This window comes from Acanthopagrus latus, chromosome 13, assembly GCF_904848185.1.
Source record: "Acanthopagrus latus isolate v.2019 chromosome 13, fAcaLat1.1, whole genome shotgun sequence".
Taxonomy (NCBI): domain Eukaryota; kingdom Metazoa; phylum Chordata; class Actinopteri; order Spariformes; family Sparidae; genus Acanthopagrus; species Acanthopagrus latus.
The window spans coordinates 3,673,667-3,692,079 of NC_051051.1; the positions used below are offsets into that span (position 1 = coordinate 3,673,667).

At 43.1% G+C, this 18,413-nt stretch overlaps 1 protein-coding gene across 2 annotated transcripts in view; it reads right to left on the reverse strand.

Annotated features, from left to right (window-relative positions):
- Positions 1 to 18,413, reverse strand: part of LOC119030735 (replication protein A 70 kDa DNA-binding subunit-like) — a 43,168-nt gene that overhangs the window by 7,758 nt on the left and 16,997 nt on the right. For both annotated transcript variants that reach the window (XM_037118558.1, XM_037118557.1), the window contains 6 exons: positions 17,424 to 17,616; positions 12,776 to 12,912; positions 12,041 to 12,189; positions 9,935 to 10,064; positions 344 to 520; positions 106 to 213 (listed from right to left, as the gene is read on the reverse strand). In XM_037118558.1, the coding sequence (XP_036974453.1) occupies positions 106 to 213; positions 344 to 520; positions 9,935 to 10,064; positions 12,041 to 12,189; positions 12,776 to 12,912; positions 17,424 to 17,616 (894 nt within the window). The remainder of the gene's footprint in view (positions 1 to 105; positions 214 to 343; positions 521 to 9,934; positions 10,065 to 12,040; positions 12,190 to 12,775; positions 12,913 to 17,423; positions 17,617 to 18,413) is intronic.

Here is an 18,413-nt window from a genome sequence, read left to right on the forward strand (position 1 = left end):
CAATTACCAGGTGGGAACAAGTTTTAAACAGAAGTGTGTGTGTGGTCGAGCTTTATAAATACGTTTGCATGTGTGTGTGTGTGTGTGTGTGTGTGTGTGTCTCACTGTTTCTCTCAGCTCTCCCAACGTTTCTGCACTTTGACCCAACAGGACCTCAGCTGTCTCCTGGAAGCATGTCACCCACTGGTTATCCCCGAAGTCCGCCAAGTTGGCCTGAGAGTCAGACAGACAGGGATGCAGGGGGGTGGGTTATGAGATTATGTATGTATGAGCGCGTAAGAGACGATATTTCAGCTGCATATGCATCAAACAAGCCTTAATGATGTGCACTGTATGCACTTACAGAGAGCAGGAGTCTGTATTTGAAGTTTGGGTACTCTCTGTTACACTTCTCGCAGCGGTACAGTCCGTTGTTCTGGTCTATAACTTTCTTGTTGCAGTCTGCAGACGGACAGGCCGGGTACAGACAGTTCTCCTTTCGAGTGTACACCACCGTCGCTACGCAGCTGAAATACTCCGCCTGGGAAGAGAGAAGGAAAATGGGAGATCAGAAAAACATCAAATCACATGAAACTGGTGCAATTTGAACAGCTTTTTCAATTTTCAACTTTCACTTTCTGACAGGACAGGATTGAGATATGACAGGAAATGGGATGAGGGAGGGGCGACGATACGCAGCAGAGGGCCACAGGTCGGACTCGAAGCCTGGGCCGCTGTAGCGAGGACAGCAACCTGTTGATGAATTTCATCAGCATGCAGGTTTAAGGAGAATTCCTTAAATATGTAAACAACGTATTCAGAAACTGTGCGCCTCAATTGGGGTTTTTACGCTCTGTGTATTGTCATGGACACACTGTCAACAGTTCACGAGGCCGAGGTAGAGACTCACGCACAAAAGACATTACGAGAGACTTTGACATCGACGGGTTTTTCGATGTGCGCAAAAATCATCAACGCCGACCTTTTCAAGAAGGTGATGGAATGAATGAAAGAGGAAGGTTGTGTGCACGTGGCTGAACTGTGTGCCGAAGTCTTATTCTGATGCAAAATGGCAGAAGCAGCTTCAGCAGCTCCACTTATCCATGTTCTGACGTGATAAACGACATGATAGGGTACATTAATTAGAGCATGCACAGCTGCATGACAACTGGGATACTGGAGGAATATTCATTTTAATTAGCCATGTCGGCAGCTTGGTATGAATACCGTCTAATGTATTCTACTTTGTGCATGTAAATGGAGTCGGTATCCAACCTGGAAATCAAGTCACAAACTGGAAAAATCCAAAGAAGAAAAGAAAACGAAGAGAAAGAAAAGACAAATTAACCTTAAACACTACAGTTTAATGACTGACAGTATTTGCTCTGTATAGACAATGTGAAGGTGGCTGTTCAACTGTCATGCCACCTTAACCAAACCCTGTACAAAACATCCTTCAAGACCATGTCATTAAATGCATCGCTTTGGAAACTGGTGCTGCAACAGTGACATGACTCCTGCTGGAGCTGTGAGAAGAGACAATGCAGCAGAATGATTCAGCAGCTAATTAACACGGGCTCTCAAAAGCATCATTCAAGTCACTAAAGCTGTGGCAAACTGACAGAATGCAGAACAACGGCTAGAAGGAAAAAAAGGAAGTGATGACAGAAGAGGAGTCAGAGCACCGGGGTTAACAGATCATCCAGCTCCCCTGTTTAACTGGCTGCTTTCTGTGTGTTGCTGCAGATGTTAAAATCATGAACATTACTGCAGCTTGTCCTGTTGACTGCCTTATAGTTGCCTTGTTTCATTAAAATTTCAGAACATACCCATCTGTTTCTTTTTTATTTTGGAGTGATGGACTTGAGAGAAACTGTGTGTATCTTTTTTAGATGCATTCCTAATGTGCAGAGTGAAGAGGCACATCACAGCTCCTCATGTCGGTCATCTGCAGGGCTACGCGATATACATGACATGCAAGAGATAACTGTGTGCTTTTCACTTAGGAAATAGTAATTTACATGACAACAGAGGGCTTTGAACCTGGCACATTTAAAGCAAGTAAACCAGTAAATCTTCAGCAGCGCCTGGTTGAGCTGCCATCTTTCTCTCATATCGACCCTGGTGAAGTTGATCCTCTCTCTCCATCTGAACACGTCAGCACATTAACAGGATGTAGTCAGGTGTGATTTCACAGACCTTAAGAATGCATAGTTGTGTGAAAGGAGAGGAACAATGCAAAGCATCACAAGGATAATGTGAAAGGTGCACTATGAATGCTCCGGAAGGAGACGTTTCATCAAAGCGTTTGTTATGTAGGAGGCTGAATCTTGGTGGATGAACAAGACGCCAGGTGGTTCAGGCCGTAAGAACACAATGAGTAATCACGAGTCCACAGCACAAGAGTCAAAATCGCACGACGGTGGTCGAGTACAATGAGCAATTTGAAGATGCTTCAAGTCTTTTTAGATTATGTAAAGGTAATCTAGGTTTCCTGGCCATCATACCAAGTATATTTGTCTATATGTCTAATATTTCTAATGAAGGACACAGTCACATGGAAGAGGCATTTCACTGAGAATAGTGGGACTTGTTTTTAGTAACATTTTTTTATCATTACAAGCTACGAAACTGAAAATAACTGAAAAAAACCCCTTGTCTGGTCTAGTGAATCACAGCTCATCCCACTGTGGTGTGTTGTCCTCCACATGTATGGTATCAACTGCACGGGCCGTGTTCATTCACTCGTGACCACCATTTAGCTTCAGGTGATGAGCGCCGCGCACAAGATAACGCCACAATCAAAACAGAACACGCACATAAACGGTTCCTGACGCTGCTGCGATATTAGTCCCATTACACGGCTCTGGAACACTAAAACGAAACATTTACTCATCAAACCTTTCGGTGAATAATCTTGGCTTGATGCTCTGTTCTCATCCACATGGCAGTAGTATTCATTTGGCATTTTCTTGTGTTATCATTACTGGTATTTATAAACTCTGAAGCACACAACAAATGTCATGAAATTAAAGCCCATCAATCAGAAAGTAAACGGGATGAAACATAAGAGGAGGGGAGTTGCCTGGTGCACGCAGAACACCCTTCAACGGTTTAAAGAATGCGAATAAGCTGCATAAGAGCGCAAAGAGACACACTAGATAAAATAAAAATAAAACTAAGATCAAACTTGGCGTCATCGGTAAAACTGTTGCCAACAAGTCTGTCCGGCTGGTATATGCGTGCTGTTTACACATCTCTATTTGACTTCCAAACAATCTTGGAACAGTTTTAAAAGAGAGCAGAGGGAGTTTGAGAATTCGATGCATAATAGATGTGAGATGAGACGAATCTCGGTCTGTCTCTCTCTCTCTCTCTCTCTCTCTCTCTCTCTGATACATAAATTTTGCTAATGTACACACACACACACACACACACACACACACACACACACACACACACACGCCTAACATGCAAGGTTATATGCAAAGACCCACACTTACACATTTGCAATACAGATACAACGAGCCAAACTTCTTGCAGTTATGAATTTAAATTAAAGTGTACACAGTCAAACTGCATCAAATTAAAATGCAGCAATGTTGCAGTAATTTAAACAGATATTAGCACCTTAAGCGCCAGAACTCACACTGCTAGAATCAACAGCGAAAAAAGGAAAGAAATGCAAATTCTAGTGGGGGAAAAAAAAGGGGCTATTCTCTCATCCCGTGGAGGAGCGCAGCGTTCAATTTCCATAAATATAAATATAAAGAATGCACACAGCCGATGAAGTGTGTCTCATTGGGAAGAGGCGCACACACGTGTACGCGCCTGCATGCACACAAACGCACACGTGGATGTAGCACACAGCGATAAATGTGATACACAGGCACAAGTGTGAATCCACAGGAAGAAAAAAAACAAACAAAACCTTTTTCTTAGCTTCACCAGAGGGGATATCTTCTACCAGGAGAGCGGGCCTTAAACAAGATGTTGGAATTACAGCCAGAATTTAAAATGAAATGCTTTAAAATGCATTCTAAACAACAACTACGAGCTAGAGCCGGGGCCAGACTCATTACTAATGTTGGCCTAAATGAGTCTATCAAAGAGTCTCTCTAGGACACTGGCCAAATTCACACACACTCACACACTGACTGAGCAACGCTGCTCCTTCGTTACACAACCCACACTTTCTGTAAAGTGTTCAGTAAGAGCATTGGAAGTGAAAAGGCCATTGTGGTGTCTGCAAGATCGGTTCATGTCGTCCCCTCGTCCCCGCGACCTCTGCAGATACTGTCAGTCAGACTTAGAGCTCTCTGACACTTTCTCCCCGCTAGCTAACACTGACTCACAGCCTCATAATCTGTCCGCCCATCCATCTACCCGGCGTCCATGCCACACAGCAAGAAACCCTCCGAAACACTTACTAAGGAGGGTTTTTTTTTAATTAGGAGAATTTTTCCCGTTAGCAACAACAGCCCCCCCCCCACAACGCTCCACTGCCATGTTTCCGCCCTGCATGCATGCCTCATCACATTTTGCAGACTCGGGCAGATTGGAGCGCTGGAAGGCTGGAAGAGGTGAGAAGGCGATGGGTGGGGAAGGTGGCAGCAGGGTGCACATGGCCGGGAAGAACTACACGCTTTTCCTTTTTTTTTGGGGGGGGGGATGTTGAGCACTCGTGATGTTGACAGACGCTCCGACAGAATGTGAAGACAGAGGTTGGCAGGATTGGTACCATAACGATTCCATCGCGACCGGACCGCTCTGAATGAACCCCCCCTGCATTCGTCATCGTCCCTCTCCTTCTCCTGCTGAATTCCAGCGTGAGCACAGAAGCCGTGGGGCAAAGTCTTAACCTCAAGAACTCTGAGGAGAACCTGGAGGAGATGCATGACTAACGCACACAAACAAAACTCACAGACACACTAACACAAAATAAAACATGCGCACGGGGCTTACCTATAAAACCACACACACACACACACATTCTGAAAATAGTCTTAATTCTTATCACGCCAAATCCCTGTGTCACCTTCTGGCACGTAAACGCAATTAAAATTTGTGTGTGGAAGGGCAACCAAGTGAAAATCTACTTCACATAATTGACGTGGCTGCACATGCCAACTTTAATGCTCGTCCCAACACACACACACACACACACACACACACACACACACACACACACACACAAACACAGCTATGTTAATTATAAATGGCTTGTACACTTACATCCCACACACACACACACACACACACACACACACACACACACAAGCAGATGCACAAACAGAGTCCCAGTCACGCACATACATGGAGGCGAACAGGTAGAATGTCAAATTAGGTTCCTTCCGACTATAAGCTAATGATTTGGATTCCATTATTATAACCAAAGCTGCAGCCTCAGACAACGTGATAGACAACCTCCTGAAAGCCGTTCAATTACAGAAGCGGTGGGGGGTTCGCGGGGCAGAGAGACACAGGAAGAGAAGACAAAGAGAAGAAAAAAGCAGAAATAGGAGCTTGAATTATTTACACATTCTCACCTTTCAACTCCTTTTCCCACATCTGCCAGTTAACCGTTCCTTTCTGAATCCGCATCTCAATCCCCCCCCCGTCAATTTCCTCTCTTAGTCACGACACTCCTCACTGCGTTTCTTTTTTCCTGTGGCCTTGTTCCCTTCTATCCATCAACGCAAGTTTGTGAGTGACATGAAGTGTAAGTGACTTTTCATGGCTTTTTTTTTTTTTTTTTCCTCTACCCACGCTCCCACGTCCACCATCCGCGCCGCTCTCCTTCCGGTGATGTTATGCCCTGTAGGCTTTTTCCACCTCCAACGCATAATTAGAATTTTTTTTATTAGAAACGAAACTGATCTTGAAGCTTACTCATAAGTGGCTTCTAATTAAACGTGAGGGATGAGGGAGACTAGTCGGAGATAAACCTAATTAATTAGGCAGAAAGTTTATGAGTGGAACATACCACTTACATGCACTCTACTTTTAGTCGAAAGCATGATAAGTCTGTGTGATAACACTTCTTAAATTGGCACACGGATCAATTTGAGAGTTCTCACGTGCCCCTTCGACAGCATACAGCAGCTCCAGTCAGTACTGCTGACGTATGTGAGCTGCACTATCACCCTCCCACAGCTAACACAAGAGAGGCGTGACTCTAATCCATTAAGTCACAGCCTAGAACCGCTCTGTTTACAATGAATACGAGACTGACTGCGGATTTGTGTTTGTCTAAACGCTTACATTCAAATGAGATCGAGAAGCGGTCAGTTTAAAAAAAAAAAAAAAAAAAGACACTAAATCCAAATCATCTGTTCACAGAACATCTTCTGTGATGGTTTTAAATGAGCCGTTCAGTGTAATCTCCATACGGCTAAATAAACAAATCACCATTCAGCTGTTCTGAATCGAGAACCTGTTCAGATGCAGGGGCTGTTTTTATCCTCCCTGATGTCTGATTTCAGTCCTGGTGGTTTGTGTAGCTGGGAAACCATAAGCCATACAGACGGGGCGGTACGAGCAGGTAATCAAGCGTTTACTTCTTCAGTCTGTTCACTCTGCTGCCGTCTGCCAAAAGATACAGAAGGATCCACTATCGTACGACCAGACGAAGGAGCCTCTTGAACTCATCCTCCACCGAGAGAAGTTTTAACTTTGTGACTTGAGGGAAACTCCAAGAATTTTACACATTAAAATCTGTGAACAGGTCTTGGGGAGCACGACTGCATCCATGGAAAAATATAAAGCCTTTTCCAGAGGAAGCTGCGTGTAATCGGATAAATTGCCTCCAGTGGTGCCACTCAGTGACTGTTGCATTGTGGGTAATGTAGGCACCGCTCTCCTATAACACTGGCAGTTTTAAAAACAAACTATTAAAATCAGTGGAGCAGAACCAGAGACATCACCTTTTTTTTATTCCACACATTCTTCTTTTTTTCTTAAAAGTTGTCGCCTACATTACCCATGAGGCCACAGCTTATGAGTGACATCACTGGAGGCAATTTACTAGATTATACAGAGCTTCCTCTAGAGCTTCAATACCACTTACAACAAACCTTACAACAGACTCCAGAACTGTTGGAGCTACTTTTTAATTATTCACTCATTAGCTAGTATACTTTCTACAGTGTCTTTTTGTGAGTAGCACAGGGAACTACAACTAAACGTTTGTCAGAGGTTTGCAGGGTGAAATGTTAGTATGTTTTAATAAAAGTTTGTGTAAACCAGACCACCTTGGACCATTTTCCAGTAGTTTCTTCCTGATATAATTACTTAGCATTACTCAGCACATCACTAACAAAGAGCTGTCATCACGTTATTTATCAGCAGGATGAGTCAACTGTTTGTTTGTATGAATAATAAGCTTTGGTATTTGTTATAACAACATGATTTGGTAAAGAGTTCTGTAATGGCTCTGTAAATTACAGTAGCTCTAGGTGGGAAGAGAAACCCCCAACTGGCCCCTGTGTTTGTTTCTGGTGAAAAATATTGTGGTTTCCTCTCATTTAAAGACCCCTCCAGACATGTTTTAAGATGTTTAGAACACACAGTACTTTGGCTAATAATGTGTTTTTCCCCGCAAAATGTGCTGTATTATCTTCGTACGTTCCCTCAAATGACATTAACTCCTTCTGCCTCATTAACGACTCCTGAAACTGTGATTATGGAAATAATGTGTCACTTCAAAAGTTCAACTGCTTCACAGGAGATGTCTTCTGCTTCCCTGTAAAGTCTTTTGTTAGTGTGTGTGCACGGCAGGCTGCAAGCTTCATGTCTGGACATCAGTTGGAACATTTGTGATGTCACAAATCATGCTCGTAGGCCCGCCTCTTAAAACCAGCGAACACAGAGGACATTCACCTTCGGCAGATGAATGTGAAAACAGCTTTCCAGTGTCAAACTCTGCGTATACATGTCTATACACAGTGAGGCTCAAATATTCAGCTGCAGGAACAAGAAGAAAACATATTTTTGCCTGGAGGGGGACTTTAAGACATTCTTGAAAAACATCAGATGACTGGATTCTAATCTGTTTTCGAGAAGAAGCCATGGGAGACGTCAAAGTCCGTCAACATGACAGAGTCGTCCCGTGTGACTCAAGAACTTTTGGTGTAAGGGAGTGACGTTCTAAATCTTTGATTCTCAGTGACTGAAACCCAAACCCGGTGCTTACTGTGTTTGTATTACAACGCTGGAAGATTTTCCGCTATCAAACTGCTGTACTGTAGCTACGCCGATGTTACATCATCTGTGGAGGTTTTTCTTTTCATTCGTCTTCAAACAGTAGCCAGCTGCCCGAGCGAGAGGAGGATTTTCTGACTCACATCTCAATCTGCTTCCAGCCAAACTTCTCACAAAGAGGTGGCTCAGAGATCTGACTAAAAACTGTGACACAAATAACAAGATTTACTTTTTGAAGTAACAGACCTCGTGGGTTCATTTCCACCTGATCTGTTGTACATCCCCTGTTCTGTGACTCACTAAAAACTTCAGTTACACAGCCATATAAAAAACATTTTTAGTAAAACTGTCACTGTTGGTTGTGGTTCTTACATCTTCCATTCTGGACCGCACTGAATCAGTCACGTTCCTGAATCAATCTACACAGAAACACTGTTAACTGGAACAGATTTAGAGAAATGAAGTCATCAAACCAAAGTTTATATCTTCACCACTTAGTCTTCAAGTTATTCTTTTCTATGTTCCAGACCATTTATAGTGTATTAATAAAGTATGAGTTCCAACTAAATTAATAAAAAGATCTGACCTACTTCTATTAATCTGATTTATGAACAGCTACAGTTTAGTTTTAGAGATGGATTGATAAATTGATGTAATAAATCTATTTTCAAGCAAAAACTCAAAACATTCTTCTCTTCCATAAAATTATGAGCCAAAATACGTTTTGGATTTGGACAGTTTCAACTGTAGATTACACTTTGTTAAGGGCATGTTTTAATGTTCAGCTAATCAAACAAGAAAACAATTATTAGCTCAATGAATTCTGAAAACAGCGAGGCCTCTTATCCATGTGAACACAGTACATGATATTATGAATCACTTGTGGTAGATTTTCCTTCAAAAGATCAAAAACAACCAAACAAACATATTTTACCACCTTTACAACAAATAAAACGCATATATGCAGGTTTTTTAAATGTTGGTAAACTCATTAATAATCAGCAATTGACTCGTCATCAGAAAAGCATCGTAAAAACAGGGAACAGTAGATAGCAACAGATAATATACCTCATCAGACTACATCCAGAAACGTTAAACTTGTTTGAAAAAGTCTGAATCAATAATATTCTGCGTTAGTCACATCATCTTTTCCGGAGCTAACAACAAGAGTCGCTAATGACTGAGACATGTTGCTTCTCTCTAAACTCTGAGAGCTGCACATGCTCAGTAGCGATCCGGCAGCTGACTGGTCTCAGACCAAATGGAAAAAAACAATTGTCTCCACTTGTCTCCACTGTTTTTTTAAATCATCTTTTACTTCAGCCTCTCTTTCAAACTCAGTGCCGACTGAACATTGTTCAAGCGCTGCTCGACAGAGACAGATGGAAAGATATTAACAGCCTTAACTTCCCCACGCGTCAGGGGATTAGTCGTAATAATTTAGGTCTCATGCTTCTGCATCTGATATTTACTGTCATTTGAGTGAAACAAGACTTTAAAGGGTTACTTTTCTGTATGTTTAAAACTGACATCTCTACGTCTCTATGTCTGCAGCATGCAGGGCTCAAAAGCTGCTTCATCCATTAGCCGAATGCTGGTACAATATGAGGCTGGTAGATTTGCTTCCCCACCATCTAAACAAACAATGGTAATCTTTTCAGTGACTGGTGAAAGTTGACCACTCACAAGCCATTTGCTCAGAGTACATAAAGGTTAATCCAACACCCAGACGTTGGATGCGCTGCGCCTGTACCTTCTCTCCGTGTCCCATTTGTTCATCCTTAATGTCGCTCAGTGCTTTCCAGTTCATCCTCGCTCCGCTCCCCACCGACCTCGTCTCTGTCAGGGATTGGCTGTCCGCCGCGTAGCCTTCCCGATCGAACCTACAGTGAGGACATTAACACACGCAACACATATGTACGAATAAATGTATGCGCAAACATGCTTCTATACCCACACAAACACATATATATGGTAAATATGACATGCATTATTGAGAGTGGAGGTAGAGGATAAAAAAAAGAAATGCCGTTAAAAAAAAAAAGATAAGAGGGTTTCTGGAGTCAAATGAGAACGCGACTAATGTTCCCTGGAAACTGAGGTTATTAAACTACAATCACACAATCAATTTTAGTTATCTGTGAGTGTCAAGGAGTGGATCTACCTCTTTGTCATAATGAGAGTGTGAAAGCAAGCGCGTGTGTTTGTTGACATATATGAATGTGCATCGACAGACTGCTTCTGTGAAGAGGATACTGCACCGGATTACACTCCGCACCACATCTACTATTATCTAAAGAAACCATCTTCTGCCATGACTGAATTACCTCCCTTAATCCCTGAACTGATTTACAGGCACTGCATCTGTATTCTGCAATCTATTCTATCTGACATATGGCTGTCTGTCATGGACAAATGCATTCATAGATCAATCAGCTTTCTCATATCTGCATACTTTTCCTTCCTACACGATGTTTCTTTGCTGAGGAAAAACTAAACTCGTCCGTCTTGCTTTCTGTCTACTCACTCCGTCTATTAATTCATCTACCTTTTTAATATTCCCTTTCAAATCTTAATGCATCAGTGTGACTTCCTGCTCTGTATTCCACCCGAGCAGAGAAATCTAATCAAGGCATCATCCAAATTCATCAGTTTCCTTCAATTATGCAGGCAAAGCCTGGTCAAAACAACCCCACAAAGCACCGCAGCGCCACAGGAACTGGAGGCAGACAGACATTCTTTGTCTTTGTAAAGCGCAGACCTACATGTTAAAAAGGACTAGAAAACAGTGTGTCTGCTCCTCGAATAGCATTCATTATCATTCGCTCACTACTGTCAGCATGTAAACTGTAGAGAGGACCAAACAGCGGCAGAGATCAGGGGGAAAAAGACCTGGGGATTAGAGCAGAATGGAAGGAGGAATGGTAGGAAGGAGGGGCATCGTTTTTTTTTTTTAGTTTTTAGCCCTTTGAATGTCAGGATGAGATGGTGTATTGACCGGAGACTAATAAGACCAAGATTAAAGCTGGAGCAATGGAGCCTGCCCCTGTTCTCTCTCTCCCTCACAAGAAACGGCTGTAACTAATGCAGCACACACACAAAAGTGGCCAACAAGCTACTGTTGATGGAGCAGTTTGTCAAACTTATATAACAGACGTTATATACGAACAGAATAATGCCCACAGGTACTAACCAACACATTTCTTTATGCACTGCATTCACACTTTGAAGCTGTGAGCGTGCCACTCGATGCAATTTTCTACCTAAGAATAGCTTTCGGTGTGCCACACAGGCAATCACACTGAAGCATTGATATGTACGCACACTCACAAAGAAAAAAAAGAATAAACGCATATATATTTCAGCGGTGGCCAGAGTTGGGAACAGCCTTAATGAGTGAGTGAGTCATAATTTAAAATCCCTCCACAGGAACTACTAACAAGAATCCATCTTTCTGTGCACGTAAAGTAGCAGTTCAGAGCTGGGATCCAGAAATATCCCTGTTCTGATTTTCTGTTATTATCTCCATCCGATCCCGACTACATCCTGTCTACAGTCCCACTGGGACTGAGGCAGCACATGCCACCATGTCTCCCAACACGTGATTACCAGAGTTTTGCACTTTTTTTTCTCCATCTATATGTGTGCATGCTTGGGTTATTTCACAAATATGAGCATCACAACAACAAGAAGACACATTCTCCCTGATTGGTCTGTTTGGACATACCGTGTCTTGTGTGGCGCTTGAGATAAAGCGACTGAATGTCTGTGTGCACTCTACATGCCAGCGTGACAGAAATGTGTGGACAATTCTGCTTGTGTGAGCGGTGGTGCGTGCGTGCACACCAGCGTGACTCACCAGGCCCTCAGTCTGAAGGCCTCCGGTATGTCTGGGTTGACCATGACTGTTGAACTGAACAAAGCAGAGAGAGATCTGCCCCCGAAATCAGACAAGCGAGCCCCTTTGACGGCGACCACAGGCTGTCCAGACCCGTCAAACTTCTCCGCCTGAAGAGAGAAGAACTGTGTCAATGACAGTAATGAGGAGAGGAAGATAGCGAATACGAAGACGACAAAAGCAGTTGTGTTATTGTCCTTTTCTATGTTCAGTCTGCGGCTTGCTGGAGAGACCAGAAAGTAATATGTGGTGTAGTTTGCTTTTATAATTGGACAACCTACAAGTTAATTTGAAAGTCATTTTTGGATTTTGGCAAAGAGGAGGGATTAGCTCTTGCAGATTGAATGAGCTTAGAGAAGAATAGTGCCATTTCATGCACATTTGAGAGTTATTTAGCCCTCCGTCTCAAATCAGGGACTCTGGTCCAAAACACTCCTGAAGGTCACTGGGATGATTTGACCGATCCAAATTTTACAGCCCAGAAAACCCAATCAAACGGCTTTGTACGCAAGAGCACGCACAGAGATGTGTTACTGACACGGACACATAGGCACACACACGCATGGGCACCTTCATAAACACACAATTAATTATAGCCTGCTCGATGTGTTTTTATGTTGGACCACAAATCCATCCCCGACACAGAGCGAGAGAGCAAGAAGAGACAGAGAGAGAGAGAGAGATTATAGTTATTACCTCCTCCCCCCACAATGTGACTGCCACCTCTTTGCCAGTTGTGTCTATTAGGTTGAGGGCCCTCTTGGAGACTTCTCTGCTGGTCTTCGTGGTGATACGGGATACATCATCTGCGCTCTTGCACACTCCAATCACATCTGCAGAGAGAAAGAGTCATTTTACATCCCCGTCTATATGTAGCTCATAGATAAATACGCTCCGAATGAGGTAAAAAGTAAAAGTTATGTGACGAGATGTCTCAACATGGTATAAAGTGTAAAAATGCCTCCTGGATAAACTCTAAATAACAGGAAGTGGTATCACACATCTGAGCGGTAAAGACGCAACACAGTGTAGTGTTGACATCCCTCTGATATTGCCAAGTCAGAGCAGACTGGTATAAATGTCACGACATCCTGGCTAACACCCCAGACCCACACTCCAAATCACAGCAAACACACTCATTCCTCATTCATGTTTCCTGCCACGCTCAAGGCCTAAAAACTTCATTCAGGATTACTGCACCGAGGAACAGTCAGCGCCGAGCTCTAAGAGGGTGAAGCGTGTGGCCCGGCGTGACTAATACTCAACACTAAATCAGAACAGATCAAATTAATTTATGGAGCGCTTATTGTTCAACAAACAGGACTGTCACAAGGTTAGCGAAATACAAAGGAAACAAATACAGATTAAATCAGAAAATCGTGTTGGGAGACAGGATTAACGCATCTCAGTGCTCTTAACAGACCGAAGTGAAGTCCGTGGGCCAAAGGTGGCCTGCTACATGGTTCTGATTTGACCCACCGGATGTTTCAAGAGGATAAAGGAAAACACACTATAAAAAGCTCTGTTTATAGAGAAAGTGGTCTTTAAACACCTGAGATCCCCAGTTATTAATGATTTTTCTGACCACAGCAGGCGAAGCAAAGTAAGATCCAAGTAACATTTTGTATTTTAACAATAGGTTTTACTTTTGGCACCAACCATTCAGTTTTGGCTCAGTTTGGGACTAGTCTTAAAATGCATTTTCATTCATGTTAAACGAGAGAAAAGCAGCTGAAACTGTAAGCAGCGGAGGTTTTAATCCGATGATCAACTCAACATGCCCTCTAATGTTGTCAATCTGCAAAACAAGTTGTACGTATCTTTCGGTGCTGACAAATAAAACATTTTGTAATAAATACTTTAAATTGTGAATTGTTTACAGTTGTTTACAGAGATTAGTCTTCTTCTCTCTTGCCTCTGTTGGCACACCGCTTAGTATCTTTGCTTGTTATCGCCTCCATCTGTCGATCGGTGGTAATGAGTATAAAATCACTGCTGCATAGTGCTACTCTTGGTCAGAGACTTTAAATGGCTTAATCAATGTCTATTGATCACATCATGGTGTCCATCTAGCGACCATGCAAATAATAAACTGGCGATTATTCTGCCAATTATCTTCATGATTAATGGAATTGCAAATGCCTGAATTGGCAAATATTCAACACATACGGTTGAAAAATGACTAAAAAGAAATTCATCAATAATCAAGAAAGTTGCCAATTTATTTTCTTTCGGCCGAATTAAAATAATTTGACATTGCAGCTGCAACAGCTGGACAGAATTATAATAGAGATTTTGCAGACCAGTCCTCCTCCTGTCTGCTAACCATTTTCTAAACTCTCCCTCCCTCCTCCCCGATCCTGCCTTGCTCTCCGTCTGTGCTCTCTCAGCCCTCCTTAATTCCATTATGATTGAGACGATGTCATCCACCTCTGAACTCCATTATCACCACAGGAACAGGCTGACAGTTCTCATTACTGTGTTATAATCCCCTATTTAACAAAGACGCAGGGAGAGAGGGAGTTCACGGGGGAGTGAATGGAGAGACAACAGATGACACACAGGACATGTAACGCTGGCCCTCTGCGCCCGACACAAACACTCTCCTGCAGGTAAACGGCTCAGTGCACCTCCACCCTGACTGTGGAGTGTGTTGCTGCTGTGCATTACTTGTAGTTCACACCAATGTAATCACGCAGTGAATGAACCCACACAAATCATCCTCTCAGGAGGTTACGGCATGTTGTTTGCACTTCTTTACGACCATTAATTTGCTCTGTAATATGGCGTGTCCGACACTTATAAGAAATAACAGCCATGCTTGTGCCACATTCAGCAGTTGCTGTGTGCCTTGTTGACCCTGTGCAGTGGTGGACGCCTGCAGAAACCTGTGCTGTTGGGTGTGGTGGATAAATGAGACAGATATGAAGTAGTGTTGCACAAATCATCAAAGTATTATTGAAATTTCAATGTGGCCACATGATCAGGGTATTAAAGCTGCTATAAGCGTTATTTCAACAGTTTTAGGTCCCCCCCCCCCTCGCTCATTCAGTAATAGAAAGAATATATTTTATTGAATCCCTGCCCACTTTATCCAATCAGGACAGAGAACTCCATGAAGAGGTGGTTCTGTCAGCTCGGGGAACAGGCAGAGATCTGGATCCTCCTGTTCTGGTGCCATTGGATTGGTGGGACAGGAAAATATACCAGTTCTAGAGCTGGTGACAGTTTATACTGACAAGCTGGTTAAAATGATTACAGTGCTTACAGCTTTGAGAGCCCTATTCATACATGTTTTTTTAAAATCAACTTTTTTAAATGCAATTCCAAAAAATAGACACAGGTAAAACCGAACATGAATTGTTTGTCACCATCCTTCAACTTGCACACAGGCCGAGACTAGTATTTAGAAAAATAACATCCTCATGGCCACATTCACAGAAACATCACAGTCATACCTCTGCATCATCCCACTAATAACATTAAGAAGACTGCCAGGAGCAGACTGATGAATCACTAATTTGAACCCCAATCTACACTTTCACCATCCCAATTTACCTGTCGCGGAGATAAGACATCCTCGTCAGACGCAGAGGGCAGACGCCGCAACTAACCTTCATAAAAACAGTGGAATGAGTATTATCACCTTTTTATCTCTCCTCGTTACAATATGCCTGAATTAACCTTCCCTTCGACCCTGACATAATGTATTTTACACCTGGAACATGACTGACTGGCACATGCCTGTCAGTCATGTTCTGTATCTGTAAACTGTAATTGCCTGAGTTGACTGAGCAGTCAGAGAAATGATGCAGTTGATAACCACGACGGTCCACACCGGTTCTCTTTTTGGTTACTCTATGGGCCTCATGGAAGAACCATTAATTTTCTCCTGGGTATAAAATCATTTCACAAGTATCAAACAATCACGTAAAGATAGTCTGGCTCCCTCCAGGTGGGGAAAAAAACACTTATTTCAGCTGCAATCATCATAAAAACCTTGATCTGAGTTTAATTAGGCTGTGGAAATTAGCAGGAATATAAAAACACATAACCAAGCAAATATATCAGTCAGTTCTGCCAATTAATGAAATCTGTTTTAGAGTGTATTTGCATATTTTAGAGAAACAGGAGCTTACACACAAATCCTAACCAAAAGGGCAGCTGATGGGGTGAATGTGAGAAAGCACTGAACAAAAAGACGCTGAACACTGCAGGGGTCCATCAGCGTGATGAGGAGCAGACTGATGTCTGATGAAGAACAGTGTGGCTCCAAACATCACCTCTCTGCTGCTGAATTAAACAAGAAGATATTGGACTCCTGCGTCATATATCGGCATATTTTGGCACAGAAACTTTTACAGGTCAGTAGTTCTCTCACTCCGACAGCTGCCTCAGGGTCTTTCTGCAGGTCACAGACTGTCACTTGACCATCTGACATATTAGTCACTGACTGCTTTGGTTTAGAAAGACATTTAGTCTTTATATATCTGCCACAGTGCAGATCTGCTCTGATGACGGATGTCAAATTAATATTTTAAACCAATTTCTGCAAACTTATCTTTTCATCCTCTGAGTTCTGACAGCAGGACTTGAAGCTCAGCAGTGTGAAATCGTAATTTTCATTACATGTTAAACCACCGACATAGATTGTGTACCGCTGATCAGTTTGCCAAAAGACGAAGCTGCTTTGTTGTTCTGCTACCAGCATGCTGGACCTACTGGTGCATGAAGCCACACTGAGTGAAGACACACAACACATTACTTTACACTCCACTGAGGGTTCAGTCGTAGTCTGAATGCCAGTTTATGAGATTGGCCAACTCAACGTGACGTCAGGCTGCGCTTCTCTAAAAGTTGACTCCCTCTCAACTTTTTCTGCAACGGGCTACCCTCATTAAAATTAATGGGAAAACCTGGGGTTTTCACCGGATCCAATCCAAATCCATGTGCCGGACTACGTCATGCTGTGTGTGTTTTTCTTCCCTCTTGGCACGCCGGTCGGACGTGACACTGGGGGGGTGTGGTTAAATCATTGATTCGACCTTTGATTTCGAAGGTTGAGATCATTTTCTGGATGATACATTTCTGGAGTTATGCCATCACCTGAGCCCTGACTGCTGATTGGTTTGATGCATTTATACCTGGATCACTCGACAATTCAGGTTTTCAAGTCTTGATTGCCAAAACTGAGCCTGTGATCGGTCATCTGGCTCTGTGAGGCTAAAACACCCGAGCAGCCACGTCACATCAAATTTCCCCCCTTTTCCCAACTTGGCACTAAAGTTCTACCTGCTCACTTAATTTTAACAGTACAAAAGCACAAATGAACTTCTTCTCTTACCGATTATGGCGTCCTTGTCTCTGTTCTCCAGCTCTGCGATGGGCACAAAGTCACAGTGCACTGCGGGGATGCCCTGACCATCATCACATGGCACAATGGATGAATGTGCGTGGAGGGTCATCTCGTAGTCGTTCTTCACTGTGGTGTACTGTTTGTTGGCCGCCTTCAGCGTACCCTTGGTGATGTAGTACACCTGCAGAGAATGAGCGAGCAAGGTGGTATTATAAAATTAGCCCTCGTCAGACCGGTTATTTCCTGTGAAACTGGAGGGACTCTGACGACCACTTTATTGATCCTGCAAGGGAAATTATTAGAATGACAACACGGCTTCTGCTCTACCGAAACCGCTCAATGAGAATGGAAAAATCCTCCAGGTCCAACTAAGATCTGGTGTCATATCAGCCCCATCGCTTCTCTAATTCACCAGAAAATAAGAAGCAGCTGAGAGCGAGTCAGCTAAACAGCACAATTTAAACTCAATATGCGCGGCGCACTTCTTCATTTACTCTCCCCACTCTCCAATATCCCCCCTCTCTCTCTATTTCTCTGCCTCTAAGTTCTTCTCGATGGCTCGCTCTGATTTACCCCACACAGAGATACGAGCACGAAACTAATGCGATAAGTATTCTGGTCGCTCAGAGCCAGTCACACCCACTCACTGCTCTGTCAATACTCAGATCACGGAGGGAAGACGGATTCATTCCTTTATTTATCTTTGGAGGGCAGAGGGCACAAATTGGATGTGGGGCTGTGTTGGGAGCCACCGCGAGTGGCTGATACCTGAACCAGTGTGACGGGCAAAACGATGGCAGGGGTTAATTGAGTTATTAAGCTCTGTGGGGACGGACTGAGATGAGCAAGAGCTTAAACGTGTGTTCTACCTGTCTGTAATTGCAGAGGTGTAAGGGAACATGCAAAGGGCACGTTCTGGGTGTTTAGACTGACGACCGCCCAGTTTAGCACAAACAGATGTTCTTTCAACTGGTATTT